Source organism: Oenanthe melanoleuca, chromosome 12, assembly GCF_029582105.1.
Source record: "Oenanthe melanoleuca isolate GR-GAL-2019-014 chromosome 12, OMel1.0, whole genome shotgun sequence".
Taxonomy (NCBI): Eukaryota; Metazoa; Chordata; class Aves; order Passeriformes; family Muscicapidae; genus Oenanthe; species Oenanthe melanoleuca.
Window position 1 is genome coordinate 650,009 of NC_079346.1, and position 23,940 is coordinate 673,948.

Genomic DNA, 23,940 nt, shown 5'->3' on the forward strand with positions numbered 1-23,940 from the left:
TTAATTTTTGTATTTTTACCATATATAATTTTAAATATATATAAATATATAAATATATGTAATGATACACAAATATATAATTATAAAATTATGCAATATATAATTTTACATTTTAATAAATTTTATAATTATAATAATTTATTTTTAATCTAATTAGGACCATTCTGCAGCAGTGCCCAAGACCAGGCAGCAGCTCCTGTGCTCCAGGGGCTGCCCAGTGGGGAACTGGTCTGACTGGGAGCTGCCTCACCCTGGGCACCTTTGATCCAACACCTTCCCTGCTGCACAGCCTGTGCCCAGCAGAGCAGCAGCAGCTCAGGAATTCCTTTTTTTATTTTTCCTGCTGGAAAGGGGTTGAAGGTGAATGATTATTTAATCAAAGGGGTCTTTGGCAGCACCTCACCAGAGCTCCCACCTCACAAATACTGATGGGAGATAAAAGACAAGGGAGAAAAGAGCATTTGTAGAACAAGGAGGGATGAGTGACACACAAAGCTTCTCATGACAAATGGGAGCAGCCTAAAGATAAGGGAAACTAATAGATATGCTTATTATGCAGAGCCTCAGTTTTATGTGTTTTATCTCTGCTTTGTGGTTCTACCAGCCAGACATAAAAATGCAGTTTACGTGAAACTATTTCATTTCTTATTTCACTTCTTCTGATAAATTCTGGGGAAGCATTTTAGATGAATGCAAATGGCTGACTTGGAGTACAAAGGATCAGATTTAACTGACAATGGCACTCTAATAACTCCTGCGTGCCTTTTACAGCTGGCAGCTCCCAAACCTGAGATTAAATTAAAAAATTAAGATGCAGATTTAGTGAGAGATGCTCGAACTTGACAGGAATGAGAACTGGGACCGAGCCTGCTCAGCCTGGAGGGGAGAAGCTCTGGGGTGACACAACTGTGCCTGAAGGAGCTCCAAGAACCTGGAGAGGGAGGAATTCCAAGGGATGGAGGGACAGAGCACAGGGAATGGCTCCAAACCACCACAGAGCAGGGCTGGGTGGGATTTTGGGCAGGAATTCCTGGCTGGGAGGGTGGGGAGGGGCTGGATGAATTCCCAGAGCAGCTGTGGCTGCCCCTGGATCCCTGGCAGTGCCCAAGGCCAGGCTGGACACTGGGGCTGGAGCAGCCTGGGATGGTGGAAGGTGTCCCTGCCATGGATGGGGTGGCACTGGGTGGGATTTAGGGTCCCTGGATGGGATTTAGGATCCCTGAATGGGGTTTAAGGTCCATGGATGGGATTTAGGGTCCTTGGATGGGATTTAAGGTCCCTGGATGGGATTTAAGGTCCCTAGATGAGATTTCAGGTCCCTCCCAACCCACCCCTGACTGGAAGTGCTGCCAGAGGAAATCAAATCTTTCCAAAACCAATCTGGTGCTGCTCTCCCAGGCCAGCCCTGGAGGGTTTGAAGCCACATCTGCTATGACAGAAGGACAAATCTGAAGGGTCACCCTCACTCAAATCTCCTCTCTCTCAAGCAGACTCTGACTTTTGACAAATTTTAACTTCACACACTGAGTTGCAAATGCAGGGACTTTGAAGCAGGCACTGGAGAAAACCCAGCCCTGAGGACATCATTCACATGCAAAAGCACCTAGATTTTATCACTGCTTTTACATAAGTGATTTCCATTTGAATTTTAGATTTTTATGTTTTCCAGATTCTTGCTTTATTCATGCAAATCACCAAAATTGCCCTCAAAACCTTGAGAGAAAATTGGACTGGTCTGGAATACACACATCTAATAACGGGCAATTTTTATAGAACAAAATACATCAGTGGCTGGTTTTGCATGAGCTGTGATTTCTCTGGGAAGCAAAGCACTGATCTCTGCCTCTGCCAGCCCAGGAGAGATTTCCAGCTGCTGGGCCAGAAGAAATGAACTTACAGTTTAGAGAACAACTTAACTCAGAGCTTTGAAAAGTCCCTTTAGGAGCCTGAAATCCTTTTTGCAGGCTAAAGTTTGCCTTCAGTATAATCAGGAGCAACTGCTCCTTTTTCTAACTCAGCTTTCTAATTATGCACTGAATTGTGTTATGTTGCAATATGGAAATAAAGTGGTAACTTGAGATATTTTTGGACTTGTGCTATTACAAGCCAATTTATCTCACTTTTATATGGGAATTAAAACAAATGTTCTTACAGATGAAGCAGAGGGTTTATAAATCTCCCAGAAGGCTTTTCCAGGTCATCTGAAGATTCTATCTCATTCTCTACATTATGTTGTGCAAATATATAAGAATGAGAAACACTTTTTAATAAAAATTAAAATTAGCTTCCCCTGAGCTGTGCATTTGCAAAAACACAGGGAGTGGAAGGAGCTGAATGCAGATGTGGCCTGGGACATTTGGGTGTGCAGGGCTGGGTGAGGGCACTGCTGCCCTCCTGCAGGAGCCCTGAGAACCCCAAACTCACCTGCACATCCCTCCCGGGGAAAAACTGTACCCAGCATCCAGTTCATGCCAACAGAATGAGAATTCCTCAGACAGGATCATCTGGAAGAGGCCAGGAGGCTGTGGCAGCCCCTGCAGCATCCCAGGGGTGCAGGAGCAGGGAGGGATCATGGCCCAGCCTGTTCTCACAGCTGGAGGCTCAGCAGCCAAAGGAAAACACATCCCAGAGAGTCACAGCTGCAGAGCAGCCAGCACTGAAAATTCCCAATTCCCAACACCCCAGAGAGTCACAGCTGCACAGCAGCCAGCACTGAAAATTCCCAATTCCCAACATCCCAGAGAGCCACAGCTGCAGAGCAGCCAGCACTGAAGGACAAATTCCCAATTCCCAACATTCCCAGAGAGTCACAGCTGCAGAGCAGCCAGCACTGAAAATTCCCAATTCCCAACATTCCCAGAGAGTCACAGCTGCAGAGCAGCCAGCACTGAAGGACAAATTCCCAATTCCCAACATTCCCAGAGAGCCACAGCTGCAGAGCAGCCAGCACTGAAGGACAAATTCCCAATTCCCAGTGCCTGCTGCTCCTGATGTCACCTTGTCAGAGGCTCCTTCCCACCTGCCAGCAGCACCCAGCACATCGAGTTTTCCAGCTGCTGCTTCACAGCAGAACGTGTGGAGGACAGTTGGAGTGAATGGCTGTGGTTTAAATATCTCAGTTATTCCAGCTAAATATTTTATACAGCTCGTTCCCTTATATTAGGAACTTCCTTATGCAAGAAATTTGCATGCACCAAAAATAAACTTTTATGGGTTATATCTATAACTTATGTGATAACTCAAAGCAGCAAATGCTGAAGCACTTGCTCTGAGGGTTCTGATGCAGATGTAGAAGAGGAGGAATTTTGTCTCTCCAGCCTGAGACAGAAACTCTAACAGCTTATCTGGAAGGAAATTAAATTAGCCAGATAATTGGACAGAGCAGCAATGGAAAAGCAAGTGCTGCTTTCAAACAGCATCTGATGGCTGAGAGAGGAACAGGAGCAGCCTCAGAGGCAATCCCACAAGTCACACAGGCCATACAGACAATATCCAGCAGATTCCTGCTCTTCTCTGCTGCAGAAAGAGCTCCTTGGCTTTCTGTAGCAGCTACAGAGACAACAAAGGTGCCCAGGAGCTGCTTGGAGGCACAGCTGATGGGCATGGCCAAGGTGATGGGCATGGACATGGCACACATGGGCAAGGTGAAGGGCAGAATTTGCAGTGGGTGCAGTCCCCCCACAGGATCCCAGCCATTCCCCAGTGCAGGAGTGTCCTGAGACCCTCCAGGCTCCCCCAGGGGTCTGGGGCTGATCAGAGATTGCAGCCACAGCAGGGCTTGGCTGGATTTCAGGCACAGCCAGAGGGAAGAGCTCCAGAAATCCCATTATCAATCCTCAGAACTGTCTGACATCTCTTGCCTGGCACTCCTGTTTGTGATCATAGCTCTAAAATAAGTTACACATCACTAAAAGAGGCAAACACAAAGTGCAGCAGGAGCAAAGTACATCCTCAACTTCTATTATTAAAATAATGGCTTTTCCCTCTCTCACGGGCTGAGCACTTGGTTTTTTGAGCTAGAAATAATTCTTCATCTGTCACTTCTTCCAGAAAACAAAAAAAAAAAAAAAGAAAGGCAGAAAAGAAAAAACCTTCATTGCATTTCTCCCCCTCACCACTGCACTGCTAAATTGACTGACACACAATCTTGGCATTTTCGGGTATTCAGAGCCAGACTCTGGCTGCTGCTGTAAATCATATTTCTCCACACTTATTGCATTTTATTCATTTTATACATGACCAGAGATTAGAGTTCAAATGAAACAGATTTTGCTATCCTTCTTATATTCCAAACGTCACCAGCCTAGAAATCTTTAATTTTGCTCACTTCAGCTATTGAATAATTCAATGTAAAAGGAGAAAAAAACAACCCTGCAACCCTCAGTTTGGGATTTTGAGGAAAATAAAGTGAGACCCCAGGGCTGTGTCTCTGCAGGATGGTGGGCACTGCTCAGTGCTGGGACTGGCACTGGGGTGTCCCCAAGGGCACTGGGATGTCCCCAGGGGCACACAAAGCATTCCAGAGCAGAAAATAAACTCAGCTGCCCGTGCCCAGCACAGACTGGGGTCACTTCACCTCCCCCAGGGCTACAAATCCCCAAAATCCAGCTGGAATCTTTCAATGTCAGTCAAGTTTGAGCCAGGCCCATCCTGAGAATCTATTCCATGGATTTGCATACAAAGTAAGATCTAATTCTGCTTGGAGAACTTCAGGGAAATTTGAAGTGCAAGCCAGTGTCAGTGCAGGAGGGGGAGAGGGAAAGGCCAATCCTACACTTATTACTTCTCTTTAAAGGCCTTTGGAGTAGAGCACTGGCAATAAAAGCACTGACAAACATACATATATGAAGCAAGCCAGTTTTTCAGAGACTTTTGAAATGATAATGTAATTATTAGCTAAACCAGAGCATTTACATATTGCTGTGGCTACTTAGGGAAAACTTGTTATGGCTGGACGTGTCCTCTGCCACCACAGGGCTGGGGATGGAGTGTGGGATGTGCTGGGGGGGACTGGAGGCTGCAGGCAAGTACCCAGAGCAGTCAGCAATTCATTTATTATTATAACTGGGTTATTTTTTCATTAATTGATTTCTTTATCAGCATGCCCAGAGCAGCTGTGGCTGCCCCTGGATCCTGGCAGTGCCCAAGGCCAGGCTGGACACTGGGGCTGGAGCAGCTGGGACAGTGGGAGGTGTCCCTGCCATGGCAGGGGTGGCACTGGGTGGGATTTAGGGTCCCTCTCAACTCAAACCATCCTGTGAAAACGATTTCATTTTCTGAAGGATGAAAGTGAACAGGGAGAGTGGCAGAGCTGCCTGAAAGAAGGGAAGATTCCTGGATAAGGCAGCAAAGCCTCTGCTCCTGACCAGCCATCGTTAGGAGTTAAACCCTGGCACAAGGAAAAGAATTCCTTCTACTAAAGAAAAGCCATTTAAGCATCAAAACAAGAATAAAAATAAACGGTCAGACATGAGGTGTGGGCAGCAGCTCAAGCCTTACACAGGCTGGACACACACAGGGCTGCTCAGATGTCCCTGCAAGGACCACGGACAGTTCACACTAAGCTCTGCCAGCAGCAACCCCGGGTCACAGCAGCATCCCCGGGTGACAGCAGCATCCCCGGGTCACAGCAACATCCCCGGGTCACAGCAACATCCCCGGGTCACAGCAGCATCCCCGGGTCACAGCAGCATCCCCGGGTCACAGCAACATCCCCGGGTCACAGCAACATCCCCGGGTGACAGCAACATCCCAGGGTCACAGCAGCATCCCCGGGTCACAGCAACATCCCCGGGTCACAGCAGCATCCCCGGGTCACAGCAGCATCCCCGGGTCACAGCAGCATCCTCGGGTCACAGCAACATCCCCGGGTGCCAGAGGCATCCCCGGGTGCCAGTGCCCATCCGAGGGGGTCCGCAGGGGCTCCCTGACCCTCCTCATCGCCCATCCCAGGCAGGAGACCCCAGGAGCAGGGAAGGTCCGGGATGAGCTCGGGGCACACCGGGCGCTGCTCATTTTCTCCATGATTCCTTCAGAGCCGCGAGTTTGCATTTCATTAACTCAGTGACTGGAGCCAGCCCATTCTGGCTGCTGCTAATGGACCGCAATTAGAACGCGCCGTTGCCATGGAAACTGCCCAGCGCATCCTCATCCTCATCATCCCTGCCCCGGCTCTGTGCAATCCTGGGCTCGAATTCGGGCGGCTGTTGTTGTGCTAAACCGGGAATGGGTAATCCCCAACACAAGATCATTTAGGTGCTCATTTAAACGCGATTTAATTACAAAGACTCTGTCATTTCAGGGCCTGCCAAACTCCAGTCGCTCCCCCGTATCTTTGGGAGGTACCAACGCTAATCCAGAGCATCAGGGAAGAGCTTCTCTCTTAATTACCTAACACTGCCTCGCTCTTAATTACCTAACACTGCCTTTTTGTGGTTGGAATAACCCAAATCTCCATCTCAGATCAGGCGCTGATCTGACAATTTCCAGCAATACCCGAACCATTCTCAGCCCAGGGCAGCTCCCGTTCCTCATCCCCAGCTCCGGGGAAACTCTGGAATCTCCTCCCGCAGTCAGGCAGAGAGAACTCACAGATAACACTCGGAATTATTCACAGCTCCCCAGCAGCATCTTCACTCGGGGTGCTGGGACTGAGAGCGAGCTGGGGAGAAAAACCCGAGTTTTAAACCCAAATCAGCTCACATTGAGAGGAATGTCGGGTTTGTCTTTACAATCCAGCTGTGGGTCTGCTGGGAGATGAAACAAGCACTTAGAGATAAAAGAAACAATGGGATGGATTCCACGGATTGATGAATGGGAAAAGAGATTTGCCTTTGCAAACAAACTGCAGGTTTGCTGATAAATGAAATGGAATATTGGAAGATGAAAGAAGCAATGGGGGAAAACTGTGAATTCCATAAGAATTAAAAATGAAAAGGGAGGGTTGTACATGAGAGGGGAATCTCAGGTATCAGTGTTTGGGCAGTCTGTGCCTCTCAAGTACCTCAGCAATGGGGACAGAGAGAGGGAAATTGGGATAAAAGGAGGTGAGTCCTCCAAAAATCTGAGAGATCCCAGGGGATGCCCCATGGCCTCTCCCTTTATTGGAATAAAGCAAAAGGACTCATCTGTCTCCTTTTTGGACATAACCTCTGGTGTTTGTGGATTCATTTCCTGACAACGTGTTTAACTCCTCCGTGGCCTGACAGAAGTTAACGAGCCGCAGACGCTGATGTGAATCTGTAACATTAAATCTGTTTTAACAGGATACAGGAAAGCAGAGCCTGGTTTTGGTGCCTGCAGCCGCTGTGACACCTGCCCAGGGCTGAAAATCTCATTCTGGTCCGGTCAGACCCAAGCACAGCTGGGCTGGGTCTGCTCTGCTCCAGCCCTGATCTCCCTTCCTTATCCCAGTCGTTATCAGAGCTCATCCTCCAGTCAATAAAACCTGCTAAAACAACATTGATTCTGAACTTCTGCAGAATCAAATCACTTGACTTCCCTGGTCCTCCAATTAAGGCACCAGAATAAATCTTAACTACTCCCTAATACCGGGTTTCACAAGACTTTCTCCAGCTCTAATCACGTTTAAGCACCTTGGCTAAAGGAATTGATTTCCATTGCTTTTCCTTCCCAGCACCTGAGAGTCCATGTGAGCTCTCCAGTGCATCTCCTCCTCTTGCTGCTGAATTACTGCTCCAGCTCAGCATTTCAGCAGGATCTGTGCAACCACTACAAAGAGCTGTCTTGTCTGCAAATGATATTTAATTGTCTCCATGAAACATTACAGGCTGCTCTGACGCTGGAGATGTAAATCCCAGGGAACAAGAGGGGGATGAGAGGATATTGTTCATCCCATGGTTTGTCCTCCTACTCCCTCTGCACTCAGTGAGAGTCTCTAGAGGTAAGGCCAAGGTGGATTTGTGAGCACTGAGTTACCCAATTTACAATCACAAATTGCTTTTCACTGGTGACGCCCCAGACTGGGGCTGGGCAGGGCTGAACTCGGCTTTCCCTGCTGTGCCAGAGGCAGTTCAGGGCAGAATGGATGGTGTTTGATGAGCAATCAACAGTGCAAGAAAAGCTGTTATTGCAGAATACAAACATGCCCCAAATCACTTTCCATGAGGTAGGCTTGGGACACAAATTTTGCTTCAGCCTACAAGAATTCACTGTTGTTTCTCTTTACCTTCTGCTGAGCTTATGCCTCAAAGACAAAACATGAGGCAATTTCTATTTCTGAGCATGATGGCTGCAGGAATGTGTCAGCCCCTCTGGGGAACCACATCACCTTTGTGATACACTTACCTGAAGCCTTGCACACGCAGAAAATTCAAAATGTTCATTAAAGTCATGGGATCACCTTTGGGATCACCAAATCCCATAATGAACCAGCATCCCCAGCACGTTCATCACCACATCCCCTCCTGAAGTGCCTGTTCTGAGCACTCAGGGATGGATTCTGAGCACTCAGGGATGGATTCTGAACTCCCAGGGATGGATTCTGAACTCCCAGGGATGGATTCTGAGCACTCCCAGGGATGGATTCTGAACTCCCAGGGATGGATTCTGAGCACTCCCAGGGATGGATTCTGAACTCCCAGGGATGGATTCTGAACTCCCAGGGATGGATTCTGAACACTCAGGGATGGATTCTGAACACTCAGGGATGGATTCTGAACTCCCAGGGATGGATTCTGAGCACTCAGGGATGGATTCTGAACTCCCAGGGATGGATTCTGAGCACTTAGGGATGGATTCTGAACTCCCAGGGATGGATTCTGAACTCCCAGGGATGGATTCTGAGCCCTCCCAGGGATGGATTCTGAACTCCCAGGGATGGATTCTGAACTCTCAGGGATGGATTCTGAGCACTCAGGGATGGATTCTGAACTCCCAGGGATGGATTCTGAGCACTCAGGGATGGATTCTGAACTCCCAGGGATGGATTCTGAACTCCCAGGGATGGATTCTGAACACTCCCAGGGATGGATTCTGAACTCCCAGGGATGGATTCTGAACTCCCAGGGATGGATTCTGAACTCTCAGGGATGGATTCTGAGCACTCAGGGATGGATTCTGAACTCCCAGGGATGGATTCTGAGCACTCAGGGATGGATTCTGAACTCCCAGGGATGGATTCTGAGCACTCAGGGATGGATTCTGAGCACTCCCAGGGATGGATTCTGGGCAGTCTCAGGGATGGATTCTGAACACTCAGGGATGGATTCTGAGCACTCAGGGATGGATTCTGAGCACTCCCAGGGATGGATTCTGAACACTCTCAGGGATGGATTTTGGGCACTCCCAGGGATGGTTCCACCGTGCCTGTGGAAATACACGCTCACAAACAGGAACTGCCTGTACAGACATCCCAACAGACTGCCCCTGCCCTGTCTGCAGCCAGTTATTTAGTGATTGATTCCTTTTAACTCCCCTTGAAGAGCTATTCCATATCTCTACAGCCACCCCTGGTTCCTGTGGGTGGCTGCCCCGAGCCCAGCTCTGCTCAGCGTTAATCCCAACACAGAGCTTTGCAAGGCTGAGATGTTTTCCGGGAATTCAGCAAACTGGAAAAACCCCCAGCCCCGCCCAGCAGCGTGCCAGGGGTGATGCAAGAGCTCTGCTGGGGAAATTATGTTGTCAGCCCAAGTGAGTTTGACATTCAGAGGTATCACAACGCAAGCAAAGAGAAAAGTTTCATCAACACAGTAATTACTGCCTGGACTCCACGGAGCCGCAATTATTTCCCGGTGAGGGGCTGTCAGTTTGTGCTGCAGATAAAAACTCCTGACGGGGCTGCCAGGGGCCCGTGCAGAGATGGCTTTTCAGATGTAAAACCCTCCTGGCAATTCTACATCTTCCAAAAAAAAAGGAAAAAGAAAGAGGAACAAAAAAAGTACATGTCAACACTATGCATTAAACACCTACAGGTTTTTCCCTTTAAAAATTGTGTTGTTTTTTAGCCAGAGGCAGTTAAGTATGCACCAGAATTCCAGGGCAGTAATATCCTCCTTCCCCACTTTTCCTTTCCTGACACTGTGTGTGCGCCCTTTTTGGGGTCCATTTATTTTCCCATCTTCCAAAAAAAAAAAAAAAATTATTTTTTTTTTCAATTTCCTCAGCACAGCTGAGAATGGAGAAGGCTGGAATTACCAGAGCAAAGAGATCCCTCACTGCCAACATCAAAGCAGCTGCTGAGAGGGTCCCTGGGTGACACAGCAGCACCTGGGGACAGGAATGAAGTGTCACTTCTTAGCTGAGCCCATGTCCTGTGAGGCAGGACACCCATCGCTGCCCCACGACAGACACTGCTGCAGTAAATGACCATTCCCCCAATTAGCTGCCTGTTAATTACCTGGCAGCCCTGCCCTGCCTGGCTCTGCTGGTGGCACTGCTGGCTGGGGAGCCCCCCCTCCCCAGGTAATTATGTGCAACACGATTGTGGCCTTGGGCTCTGCCTGCTCCGTGTTTGCAATTAGATTTTACTACAAAAGTACATATTAACATTAAAGCAGCATTACAATGCAGCAAATGTGATAAAGCAGAGCAACGTTACTTGTACCTTCTGCTGCTGTTCTTTCAGGAATCATAATCACCGTTAATTTATGGTCTTCTGAGGAGGATCTAATTACTGCAATCAGCCCTTGCTTGGCTCAGGGTGTGCACGTGTGCTGCTCCTGCCTGGGCAGAGCTGCCTGGGCATGGCCAGGCACAGAGCTGTGTCCTGCAGCTGCCACTGCCTGCCTGAGCTGGGGTGCAAATCCCCAGACAGGACAGGAAAAGGCAGGAACCCCTTTCCCAGGAAAGCCCTGGCTTGGGAATACAAGCCAAAAAAGTGTTTATTATCAAAATGTCTTGTTTTTTTCCAGACACCACCTTGAGGAGCAGAGGCTCCTTCCCAAGCCATCCCTGTCTTGTCAAACCCCAGTGACAGATTCCCCCAGGGACAAATCCCCCAATAACAAATCCCCCATTGACACATCCCCCAGGGACAGATCCCCCATTGACAGATCCCCCAGTGACAAATCCCCATAGTCACAGATTCCCCCAATAACAAATCCCCCATTGACAGATCCCCCAGTGACACATCCCCCAGTGACACATCCCCCAGGGACACATCCCCCCTTCTCTCTGCTGCACCTGAGTGTGGGGCTGTGGGACACTTGGGCACCAAGTTCTCCTGGCTGAATTTCTTTCTCTTCTCCAGCCTTTGTGGCAGAGGGACTCCAGGAACCAGCCCAGTCAGGAACATCCCGAGTTTCCTGGGATGTTCTCTCCTCCAGGAGCCTCAGAGGTCACTGTGAGTGTCTGTTCAGGGAACAAAGCTCTACCCAGGGCATCAGGGAGAGGAAAACGGGCCAGAGATGAGCAGCTCCAGGACCTGGGATCCTGCAGCACCTCGAGGACACACATGGAAACCCTGAGCTCCCATTTAGGGTGAAACCATCAGCAGCAGTGACACCTCCAGAACCTGTTAATCTGGCTGGGGTTTGGCTGGTCACAGCCTCCCTTCCCCCTGGGGAGGCCAAATGAATGCAGAAGGTAATACAGGAAACCTTACTGAGAACTTTGCCCAGAAGCTGTGCTTAAAACTTGTGTTTAGTTCCACAGAAATTAGAATTGAAACTCTACAAACACCCAAAGGTTCTCACAAGGGTATTTAAACACTTTTCAGCAGTGTTGTTACATAACCTGATCAAAACCTAGGCAGGATCACTTTTGTGCTGAAGGTTATCAGCCTTCCAAAAATTCCACTGATAATTTCACTCCTAGATTTCAAAGAACACTGAATTTCTCCTCAGTTAAAATGCAGAACCCCAGTACTCCACCAAAGGGGATTTTCTAGAATTCCCTGTGCTGTGAGGATCTGCAGCCTGGAGGGTCTGAGCTGCTCCTCAGTCCAGGCTGGACCCAGGACGCTCTAATGCCAGATCCTGAAACTCCAGGGTGTTCTCAGGGATACAATCAAGGCTGGAAAACTTTAAGAACTTCAGCATCTGGACATGCAGACAATGAAGTGATGAGTGAAGTGAAAGTAAAATTTCATTAGAAATTGCTGTTACCAGGAGTTTGTGGTTTTAATTTGTGAATTTAAACGAAAGCTGCAATGCACACTTGTCCTTGTGAGAGCCCCAGACTCAGCCACATTCCCTGCAAGCCTCAAAACCTGGTTTTCTCCACAGTGTAAAACTCCAACAAATGTTGCATTAAATTCCTCATAACTCCCAAATCCACATATGTAGAGTTGCTATAGCAACTGTCAGCCCAAGCCTTCCCAAGGGAGAAAATAAAAGTGTGTCCTACCTGGCTAATTGGTATTTGTGTTACACGGAATTGAAGGGTAATTTAGTTCCACCAAAAAATAGAACAGAGACTGAAGTGCTCCTGTGCTAATGTGACATTATTTAATCTGAACAAGGACCCATTTTGCATGTGCCTTTAAATTATAGTATTTATGGAACACTCAACACAATAAGTAAAAGTGTTGCTGCCAAATATGCCTGACTTGCCCTGCTTATTGATTTGAATAAAAGGGGCATTGAAAAAAAACCTAGAGAAACAAGAAGGAAGGTGGAAGAGCTGATGGGATTAGGGACTTCAAATTTCATTACAAAACCTACAAAACGCCCCCAAAAACCCTCCAACAGTTTACAGCTGAAAGCTCATGAAAAAATAACTGATGGAAGGTGACAAAACTCTCTTCCCTATTCCAGCTTTTCCCTTTTTCTCATCCTTGCAGGAAGAATAAAGCTCCCAAGCAGGACAGCCTGAACAAGTCACCCCTCACTCAGTCCTGGTTGGAACTTTTTTAACTTGAGAAAAGCCTGAGGATCATTCAAGGAAAGAATCCCAAGGCAGGATATATTCAGGAGCACGCTGACAGCTCTCACTGGCTCGTAAACACATCCAGCCATCTATTATTTTAATCTTAGCACAATTACTAAATAAAAGCACTCAGAGCTCTGAGGCAGCAGAACCTCTGAGAAATATGAAAATGCAACGATGACATCTCTCTATCAATGACATAATCTGAGAAAATGAGATTTCAGGGGAGCATTCAGCTTCTCTGGGCACCCTGTGCCAGGGTCTCCCCTCCTCACAGGGGGAATTCCTCCCATATATCCAGTCTAAATCTCCCCTCCTTCAGCTCAGAGCCATGCAGGATTGTTCTGAGCAGGGACAGCACAGTTCCTGTCCCCAGAGCTGTCCTGCCCCTGCAAGGTGCAGTTTGGGATATGTACTCACTACAGGAACCCCCCAAAGCAGAGTTCCCAGGCAGGGAGCAGGAGCTCAGAGCTCTGTTCCCAGCCCTGGGCACTCCAGGGGTGCTGGAGCCTGGCAAGGATGAGCACATTCCACACCCATGGGATCCACTGCTGCATTGGCAGACACAGATCCCAGCTGACCCATAAATCACTCCCACTGTGCTCTCTCCATTTCTGCTGGTGCACAAAGAAACAGGCTGAGTGAACTCAAGCTGTAAGAAGGACTGGAACCTGCTTTTACCACCTGCCACCTCCCATGTGCCTCATCTCCATCCTGGAGAAACTCAGGTTCCTGCCCTTCCTCACACCTGGCCTCCCTCCACCTGCTCAGCAGCTCCTGCTTGAATTATTCACCTTTTATGAATTACCTGCAGCACATTGCTCAGGTTTTTTTGTTGTTGTTGGAGGTGTTATTCTCTACCCTGAACAAGGCAGGTGTTTTCAATATGCCTTCTCCTGAACAACATTATGCTTGTATTTATCGATAAAATAAAATAAATCCATACACTGAAACCCACAGTGTTATATATAACCCCATTCCTCAGTTTAAAAGATCGTGCTGCATGAGATTTTCCAGCAGGTGCAATTTCCATTTCAGCACAGACGTGCGTGGCTAAGCTAAGGCACAATATTTTCCAGAGGAAATATCTGACAGGAAATCAGTAGCAAGCACCAAAAAGCACAATCCCTGCACCCCCAGCCAAAATGAGTGCCAGGAAGGAAAGGAAAGCAGCAAAGCTCCTGCAGAGCAGCTCTGTGCAGGGCAGGGCAGGGCCAGCACTGGGGGTGGCACTGAGCTCTGCCCCAACAGCCCTGCAGGGACACGGGGACAGGGACACGAGGACAGGGACAGGGACACAGGGACACAGGGACAGGGACACAGGGACACAGGGACACAGGGACAGGGACACGAGGACAGGGACACAGGGACACAGGGACAGGGACACAGGGACACAGGGACAGGGACACAAGGACAGGGACACAAGGACAGGGACAGGGACACAGGGACAGGGACAGGGACACAGGGACAGGGACACAGGGACACAAGGACAGGGACACGAGGACAGGGACAGGGACACAGGGACAGGGACACAGGGACACAGGGACACAGGGACAGGGACACAGGGACAGGGACACAGGGACACAGGGACAGGGACACAGAGACAGGGACACAAGGACACAGGGACACAGGGACAGGGACACAGGGACAGGGACAGGGACACAAGGACAGGGACACGAGGACAGGGACAAGGACACAGGGACACAGGGACAGGACCTGGGTCCTCCACACACAAAGGGGTCACACTGGGGGCTTTGCTGGACAGAACAGAGCAGCTTCCAGCCCAAGGAATGGGCTGAGCCCCAGCAGCACAGAGCAGCCACTGCTGTCCCCAGTGTCCCCAATGTCCCCAGTGTCCCCAGGCTGGGGCACAGCACAGTGAGGGGCTGCCTGCCCTGCCCTGTCCCATCCTCTGTGCTCTGGGGGAAATCTCTGGGTGAGATTCATCATCATCATCATCATCATCATCTCATCACCATCATCATCATCATCTCATCACCATCATCATCATCACCACCATCCCTTCTGCTGTCCCACATGGGCTGAGCACAACCCAGCGCCCCCAGAGCCCAGCTTTAAGGAGTTTAAGCTCAGCTCCAGGAGCACATGGAACCTCACACTGTCACTGCTGAGCAGCTCTGGGTGCTGCCAGCAGCCTCTGCCACTGAGCAGACACAGTAATTCCACCCACAGCACTGACCTGTTCCCTCTGTGCTCGAGAACAAATGTGAAATGAAAATAAGAGGTGGAAAAAGAAGAAGCCAAAGCTGTTTCCTGCACGAGGAAGGGCGGGCTCAGGATCTGGGGATAACAGGGGCAGGGCTGGGGGGAGCATTTGGGACAGGAGAGGGATGCCTGGATTCAGAGCACACCACAGGGAAGGATGTGGCAGCAGTTTCCTCCAGGCTGGGCTGGGCTGGAGGGGTAAACCAGACTGACAGAGCTCAGCACAGCCCAGAATCACCCCTGCTCTCTAAATACAGCACTTGGAGGAATTTACCAAATCCCTCTGAAATGACAGCTTCTCTCTAGAGAGGAGTAAAAGTGAATCTGCATCACGGGGCATCACCAGAGCCGCTGGGCTCAGCCACAAGAGCTCGGGGCAGGCCCTTCACCCCGAGGTGTGACTGTCCTGGGGCTGCTCTCAGCCCCCCTCAGACTCCACACGGCCCTCAGGGCTCGGGTCCAGAGGCACAGGAGTCCACCCCAGCACTTTTCGACAGTTTCCTTGTTTACATCCTGTATTCCAAATGATTTAGTTAGGAGATGCCTCTTTGTGGATAATATGACAGCTAATTCCCACTTATCCTGCTGCAAAGAAACAATTGAAATAGATGCAACAATAAAACTAATGGCTAATGTGATTGCTATTGATCATTTGCCAGTTTATCAAATGAATGGCCCAGGAGAACAGTGCCACAGCTTGCCCTGAGGCAGGAAGGAGCTGACTGGAGAGCTCAGCTGGGAATCCACGGGAAGCTGAGCACCAGCACGTCGTTACAACCACAGAGAATCCTCAGGTACCTGTGCACTCTCACCTACCTTTTCTGCTGACTGGGCAGTGCCAAAAAATATTGGAATGAAGGCAAGCCATACTATACAGGTAGTGTACATAGTGAATCCAATGGGTTTGGCTTCATTAAAATTCTCTGGGACCCCCCGAGTCTTGATGGCATAGACAGTGCACGTCACCATGAGCAGAATGCTATAGCCCAAGGAACAAATGATTTGTAGATCCGTAATGTCGCATTTGAGAACCCCTCGGGCCTGCTCGGGGTTCATGGTTTTCTGCTCATCGTAATCCACGATGATGTTGGGCGGGTCGACGGCGAACCAGACGAAGACGCCGAGCAGCTGGACGGAGATGAGGCTGGAGGCGATGGCCAGCTGCGAGGTGGGGCTGATGAGCCGCGGCGCCGTCACCGACTTCTTGCCCTGCTCGAAGATGCGGTAGATGCGGTTGGTCTTGGTGAGCAGCGCGGCGTAGCTGATGCACATGCCCAGCCCCAGGAAGACGCGGCGGAAGGAGCAGACGGCCACGTCGGGCTTGGCGATCATCAGGAAGGTGATGATGTAGCACAGGAAGATGCCGGTGAGCAGCACGTAGCTGAGCTCGCGGCCCGAGGCGCGCACGATGGGCGTGTCGTTGTAGCGGATGAAGGTGGCCACCACGAAGATGGTGGCCACGATGCCCAGCATGGCCAGGAAGACGGGGATGACGGCCCAGGGCGAGTGCCACTCCAGCTTGACGATGGGGATGGAGCGGCAGCCGGTGCGGTTCTCGTTGGGGCGCTCGCTGTAGGAGCACAGCAGGCAGGTGACCTCGTCGGCCTGGTACTGGTACCCGTCGCACAGCTCGCAGTGCCAGCAGCACGGCATCCCCTTCACCACCTTCTTCCTCTCGCCCGGCCGGCACGGCTGGCTGCACACCGACGGGGGCACGGCCCGCACGCCGCCGCCCCACTGCATCTCCTCCATCTGCGGGACAGACAGCACGGGTTAGGCCTGGCTTGGGGCTGGTTTAGAGCTGGTTTAGGCCTGGCTTAGGGCTGGCTGCACACCGACGGGGGCACGGCCCGCACGCCGCCGCCCCACTGCATCTCCTCCATCTGCGGGACAGACAGCACGGGTTAGGCCTGGCTTAGGGCTGGTTTAGGGCTGGCTGCACACCGAGGGGGGCACGGCCCGCACGCCGCCGCCCCACTGCATCTCCTCCATCTGCGGGACAGACAGCACGGGGTTAGGCCTGGCTTGGGGCTGGTTTAGGCCTGGCTTAGGGCTGGCTGCACACCGAGGGGGGCACGGCCCGCACGCCGCCGCCCCACTGCATCTCCTCCATCTGCAGGACAGACAGGACGGGGTTAGGCCTGGCTTGGGGCTGGTTTAGAGCTGGTTTAGGCCTGGCTTAGGCCTGGCTGCACACCTAGGGCTGGCTGCACACCGAGGGGGGCACGGCCCGCACGCCGCCGCCCCACTGCATCTCCTCCATCTGCGGGACAGACAGCACGGGGTTAGGCCTGGCTTGGGGCTGGTTTAGAGCTGGTTTAGGCCTGGCTTAGGGCTGGTTTAGGGCTGGTTTAGGCCTGGCTTAGGCCTGGCTTAGGGCTGGTTTAGGGCTGGCTGCACACCGAGGGGGGCACGGCCCGCACGCCGCCGCCCCACTGCATCTCCTCCATCTGCGGGACAGACAGCACGGGGTTAGGCCTGGCTTGGGGCTGGTTTAGGCCTGGCTTAGGCCTGGCTTGGGGCTGGTTTAGGGCTGGTTTAGGGCTGGCTGCACACCGAGGGGTGCACAGACTGCATCACTCCATCCCACTGCATCTCCTCGATCTGCGGGGCACAGACAGGATGGGGTTAGGCCTGGCTTGGGGCTGGCTTAGGGCTGGGGGTTAGGCCTGGCTTAGGGCTGGTTTAGAGGTGCTTTAGGGCTGGTTTAGAGCTGGCTGCACACCAAGGGGGGCACAGAACACACTCCTCCTCCCCACTGCATCTCCTTGATCTGTGGGGCACAGATAGGCTCGGGGTTAGGGCTGGCAGCCACAGACACGAGCTGGGAATGAAGGGAGGGCACTGGGAGCCCCAGCACACAAAACCCAGCTGGACAAAGTTCCCAGGAGTCAGAACCACACCCTGGGCCTCTGTGTGGGGCTCTGGCCCCTAACTGTGTTCACTGCCTCCATTTATCATTTCTATTTGTTGTTAAGTCTGATGGAAGGATGTACAACCCCAGATAAACCACGAGACTGAAAACCTGCTTTTTCATGAGAATTGGTAAGGACACTGCAAACCTTGAGGGAGGGCAGGACTCACATTTGCAAGGCTGCTCTCCACAAACCTGGGGGATTCTTACTGAGACACAACAGAGATCTCCCTTCCTGGAGCTGCTACTGAGCAGGGGAAGATTTGAAATGAGGTGGAAATGGGTTTTCTATAGGGCATGGGGTCGGTGGGAATGGGGGAAGGTCTGCCATACAAGCCAGGTGAGAAACATGAAGGACAAAGAAAATGGTCATCACTGAAAAATGCATTAATTAGATAATATTTCATTTCAAAGTCACATTCAGCTCTTGAAATACCACATGTGCTTCTGGGAATGCAAATGATAAATGATTCTATTAAATTTGTCTCACTTACTCTGCAGTCTGGAGAATCCTCAACTCCAAGGTGTGTGACAAAGGCTCCCAAGTACTGTGGACAATCAGACTCAAATCATTTCACACTACGCCTGACTAAAGCCACTCACCAGCTCCCCAGAAAAGGAAGGTTTAGCACTGGAGCCCCATGAAATGGTCCAGACTGGGAGCTGGGCAGGCCCTGGCATTGCCAGCACCAGCCCAGCAGCATCTCAGTGGCCACAGCACCCTGTGTGTATCTTTTCCAAACATAAAACCTGATCCCCGGGGAGAGATGTGACCAAGTGTTATTAAAAACAAAATTTCACCTATTTTTCTTTCAGTCACTTAAATGCCAGCAAGCTCCGTGATTTTCCCTACAGGTCAAAATTCTCAGATGAGTTTCTTGGATCAGATGCCTTAGTTACTCATATGGACAGGAAGACTTGGATGGACAAGCCTTAAATTGAAGGATTGAGCTGTACTTTCCTCATTTAAATCAAAATGGATCCCGTATCACTTCATTTTGTATTTGTGAAAACACCAAACCCTGAAGTCACACTCTGCTCACACACTGCAGTACCAGGAGTCTTTCTGCGAATGCTGTAAAAAGAATCCTCAATAAGAGATATTCCAGAGGTCTGGGAAACTTCATTAACCTTCAGCATTCTGGGGAAAAGATCCACGAGATCCTTTACTCTGCTGAGCTGAAGGTGCAGCTTGCAGGAGTTATCATAGCCCTGCTTCCCCATGGTCACAAAAAGATGAATTCCAGATTCTCACACGTGTTCCAAGGCACAGCTGGTGCCTGGGACAGCCTAAAGGTCCTAAAGGTTCATTCTGCACAGATCCTCAGTGGAAGGAGAGAAAGAGATGAGGCAGGACTGAGGAAAGTCCTTTTCCTGGGATCCTGCCATCCTCCTGGGATGACACCACAACAGCCCTGGGACTGGCCATGGACAGATTTCTGCTGCTTCTGGAGAAAATGCAGGATGCAAAGTGCCTGTGAGGGAATGCACCAACACCTGCAGCAGGGGGTGAGAGCCTGAGTCAAACTACAGACACCTTCCCCACCCAGAAAAGCACATTTTAAAAGAAAATTTGTCCCACATCTACACATCTTTTAGATACCTCCAAGGATTAGCTGAAAATACCCAGCACAGTCTGCAAAGCAGGCAGCAAAAAATTTCATACATTGAGAGAAAGTGCACTTGGAACTAAGAGGAAAACTGGGGGTGCTTATGTAGAACCTTCTAGTTCAGCCCAGGTGAAAAGGAATTTATTCTCCCCAGACCAGCAGCACTGCCAGGTCAGTGCCCAGGGACAGGAGCAGCCCCCTGCCCCAGCCCTGGCAGATTTGGGAGGATGTTCTCCCTGCTCCACACATCCCCCAACTCCTGAACGCCTCGAGCAAGAGGGATTGGATCCACTCACAACAAATATCCTCATTATGTTCACTATAGAACAAACATTAACAAGAAATGCTTAGTCTGTCTCATAAGGCCTAATGTAATTGTTCATTTTAATGAACAAAGTAACTCAATCTCTGTGTATAATTCAAACATTGCTGCTTTGCTTCCCTCTGCCACAAACATTTCCATAATAAGCCATTTGTTCTGAACTTAATTGTTTCGTGCAATGTTTGATTAAAATAAAAATCAGTACAAAAATAATTACATTAGTGGTAATTAACCTACTCAGGGAAGAAAATAGCCACGTTCCTGATACCACTTTCATGATGATAGTGCCATTAATTTCATGGGCACACAGAGCCCCAGGACTGGGCTCAGATTTATTGCCACCTCCAGAAGCAGCTCCTAACTCAGCAGTTCACACATTTGTGTGTATTCCACTTTGCAGACAGCGATATTTGCATGACTTAGCTCTTCAGGCTCAGCTATTAATGTCCTGTAATTAGGCTTTAAATCCAGGGATTTACCACGATAATGGTTTTAAGCTAAGAATATGTCAATAACACATCCTCAGCAGAGTCTCCTGCAAAATATCAACTGCAGTCCCTGCAGGAGATGGCAGTGCTGATAAGCCAGAGTGCCAGGGGGGATGCAGAGGATGCCTGGCCCAGACATGGTGTTTCAGCTCCCACTGGAGCTGCTTCCACTTCCCTGGCTCCAGGGCAGCCTTGAGGCAGCTCTGAGCCTGCAAGGTGGTGGAGGCAAAACCCCCAGGTCTGCACGGTGCCAAAGAAACCCCTGCACTGAGCAGAGCTGCCTGAGCACCTCTGCAGGGAACACAGCATTCCAGACTCCAAACCCTCCCTGGGAACAGGAGAGTGTTTGTGCTGCAGCTCGAGCTCTGGGAAGTGGCCATCCCATCATCCCATCCCATTATCCCATTATCCATCCATCCCATTATCCTATTATCCCATCCCATTATCCCATCCCATCCCATCCCATATTCCCATCCCATCCCATCCCATCCCATCCCATCCCATCCCATCCCATCCCATCCCATCCCATCCCATCCCATTATCCCATCCCATTATCCCATCCCATTATCCCATCCCATTATCCCATCCCATTATCCCATCCCATCCATTATGGTTGGAAACTCCCACCCAGCACATCACTGCTCCCACACTGCAGCTCCTCTTGGGTGTCCCCACAAGAAGCAATTCTTAACCCTCATTTATTTCCCTTTCCTTTCTACTCCTCCTTTGTCTTTGGTTTCATATTTGTCACTTTTTTTTAGCAGCCCCACCTGCTCTGCCCCAGCAGCACTGAGAGCTCCTCTGAGCCCTCAGAAAACCATCTTTAATGAGATCCAAGGGCCATTTGTTCTACATTAAAGCAAGGACATTTCCAGCACACCACTGATGTAGAGAAAAATGCTTAATCCACAGTTTTTGCAAAAATGCTTATTATTATATATTTCTGTTGACACACAATAAAATGGAAAATTAATTATTTTAATGCTTTTATATCTGCCTACAGCTTTGTGTTGTCTCCTCACTAATGGAAGGGGGTGGACCATGCATCTTCAGTATTCATCCTGCAGCCCCTGCATAATATTCTTTTAATTAAAAAAGAGCATGTGCTTCCAAATGTGCATTTATAACACACAGTTCTTGTCTCTTTAAATGGATGGGTTAGGGCAAAAGTATCTTCTGAAAGCAGAGTTAACTCAAGGCAAATTTTTATCCTAAAGTGGCTTAGAATGAGGGAAAATCTGAATCATCCCAGAATCCCAAACTGGTTTGGAATCAAATCCCACCCAGTGCCAGCCCTGCCATGGCAGGGACACCTTCACTGTCCCATTGCTCCAGCCCCAGTGTCCAACCTTGGGCACTGCCAGGATCCAGGGGCAGCCCCAGCTGCTCTGAGTTTTATGGTGAGGATGGCAGAAAGCCCCAACCCAAACCCCACAGCCCCTAAGCCCAGCTCAGCCCAAGGCAGAGCAGCTCAGCACAAATCAAACACTGGCTCCTGACCTGCTCACACTCACTCAAAGTTTAGCTCCTCAAGAACAAGCCTGGATGACAATGCCACACCTAGAAGGAAATGCAGGAATTCTGGTTTTTCTCCTGAAAACTCCTTTTCAGACCTGTTTTCCACGGCACAGCCAGGACCTTACCTAAGGTGTGAAGAAAGGATTAACCCTTTATCTTTGCTGATCTCTCTTATAAGCCAATAATTTATTTTTTTTTCCTGTTATTTGTGGCTGTGAACAAGTGCTGCTTTGCCAAAGCCAGCACCAGTGCCAGCCAGGAAAGGGCAGAGGTGAGAGGGAGCCAAGCCCACTGTGTCACTTGGAGAGCATTGCTCTCCCAGTGCCTGCCAGCTCACAAGTGCTGGCATTTATTTATCCCCCTAATTCCCCAGCCCTTTCAAAACCCAGCATTTCCCAGTCACATTATTTGGTGCTGGCTTTCCCTTCCTGAAGCCTCAGCATCAATGGGACACTGATTTCCTCATCACATCTCGTGGGCAAGGCAACACAGGGCAGGGAAGGAAGATGAAAGAAATACAAAGTTCAGAGGGAAATTCAGTACCCAGCTCATTTAGGCCTTAATTAGATTGCTGCAGTGATATTAATAATACTAATAATATTAAATTATCCTGCTCAAGTTATGCTCAGTCAACTGGGCCCTGAAAGAACTGCAGATGTACACAGAAAATTAGGAATGGCTGCTCACACTGCCAGGGGAGCAGCTGCCTCCCAGGGCAGGGAGTTTTCTCCCCACATCCAGAATAAAGCCTCCAGTGCATTCCTGTGCAGGAAACCCTGCCCTGGGGCCAGGCACTCACCCACCTCACACAGGGAGGAGAAAAACCTGCCCAGCCCTTCCAGCTGCACTTTTGGGAGGAGAAGGGCAAAACCTGGTGGTGCAAAGGGAGGCAGAGCCTGAAAACCCTTCCCCAGTCAGTCAAAGGACTGCAAAAGCAGAATAAAATCCCTGACTGCAGTCAGCCCTGGGAAGCAGCTGCTCAGCCAGTCCCAATCCCCTGGCCAGTTCCAGGTGGGATGAACCAGTAAACAAGGATGTTCCATGGGAATCATTTCAACAGCAGTGCCACAAAAATGTGTGTTTCAGTTTAGTGGAAAAAAAAACAGACAAAACAGGGAAACAAAGCAAATAAAGCTTCCTCCCCAGTTGTTTCAGAGCAGGCTAAAGACCCTCTGCAGCTGTTTATTGGGGGCCATCATTGTCCACCATGTGCACAATTAGCTGGAGACACATTAAATTCCACATTATCCATCTGATATTACAGCCCTGCCACAGCCACAGCGATTTCCTTCCAAAATCAGCACTCAGGGCCATCTCAATAGTGATTATTTCTGACCCACTCAATACATGTGCCCTGTCAGGAACCTCCATGCTTTGCTTAAATGCTAGAAATTGCTCACATGGGCCTGAGGTCAGCAGAGCTTTCAGCCACCCTTTGTGGGATCCCCTGCTCCTCCCTAGAGCAAACAGGCACACTGTGACACATCTGTCACCATTTCTACTGCAGCACCCTTGGCACTGCCATCAGTGTGGGACCAAAATTCCATTTTGCAAAGCACAGCTGGGTCATGTTTGGGATCTGCAGATGCAGCTCTAAGCCAAGAACTCCCATGGCTCTTCACAGAGTTCATTATTGCAGATCTGATCCACAGAAATGGACACAAAGCAGCAGCAGCAAGTTTTGGCTGTTAATGTCACAAGAGTCTTGGAAGGTGCCAGCCCCTCATCTGGCACTAAAACCTGGGGCAGGTGAAGCCTGTGCCTGCTGGGATGGCAGTGACACCCCAAAATCCTGATCCTGCTGGGATGGCAGGCAGTGACACCCCAAAATCCTGATCATGCTGGGATGGCAGGCAGGCAGTGACACCCCAAACCCTGCTGGGATGGCAGTGACACCCCAAAATCCTGATCCTGCTGGGATGGCAGGCAGTGACACCCCAAACCCTGCTGGGATGGCAGGCAGTGACACCCCAAACCCTGCTGGGATGGCAGGCAGGCAGTGACACCCCAAACCCTGCTGGGATGGCAGGCAGT

At 50.0% G+C, this 23,940-nt stretch overlaps 1 protein-coding gene across 2 annotated transcripts in view; it reads right to left on the reverse strand.

Annotated features, from left to right (window-relative positions):
• GRM7 (glutamate metabotropic receptor 7) overlaps positions 1-23,940 on the reverse strand; it is a 184,750-nt gene that overhangs the window by 20,151 nt on the left and 140,659 nt on the right. For both annotated transcript variants that reach the window (XM_056501854.1, XM_056501853.1), the window contains exon 8: positions 15,871-16,806. In XM_056501854.1, coding sequence (XP_056357829.1) covers positions 15,871-16,806 — 936 coding nt within the window. The remainder of the gene's footprint in view (positions 1-15,870; positions 16,807-23,940) is intronic.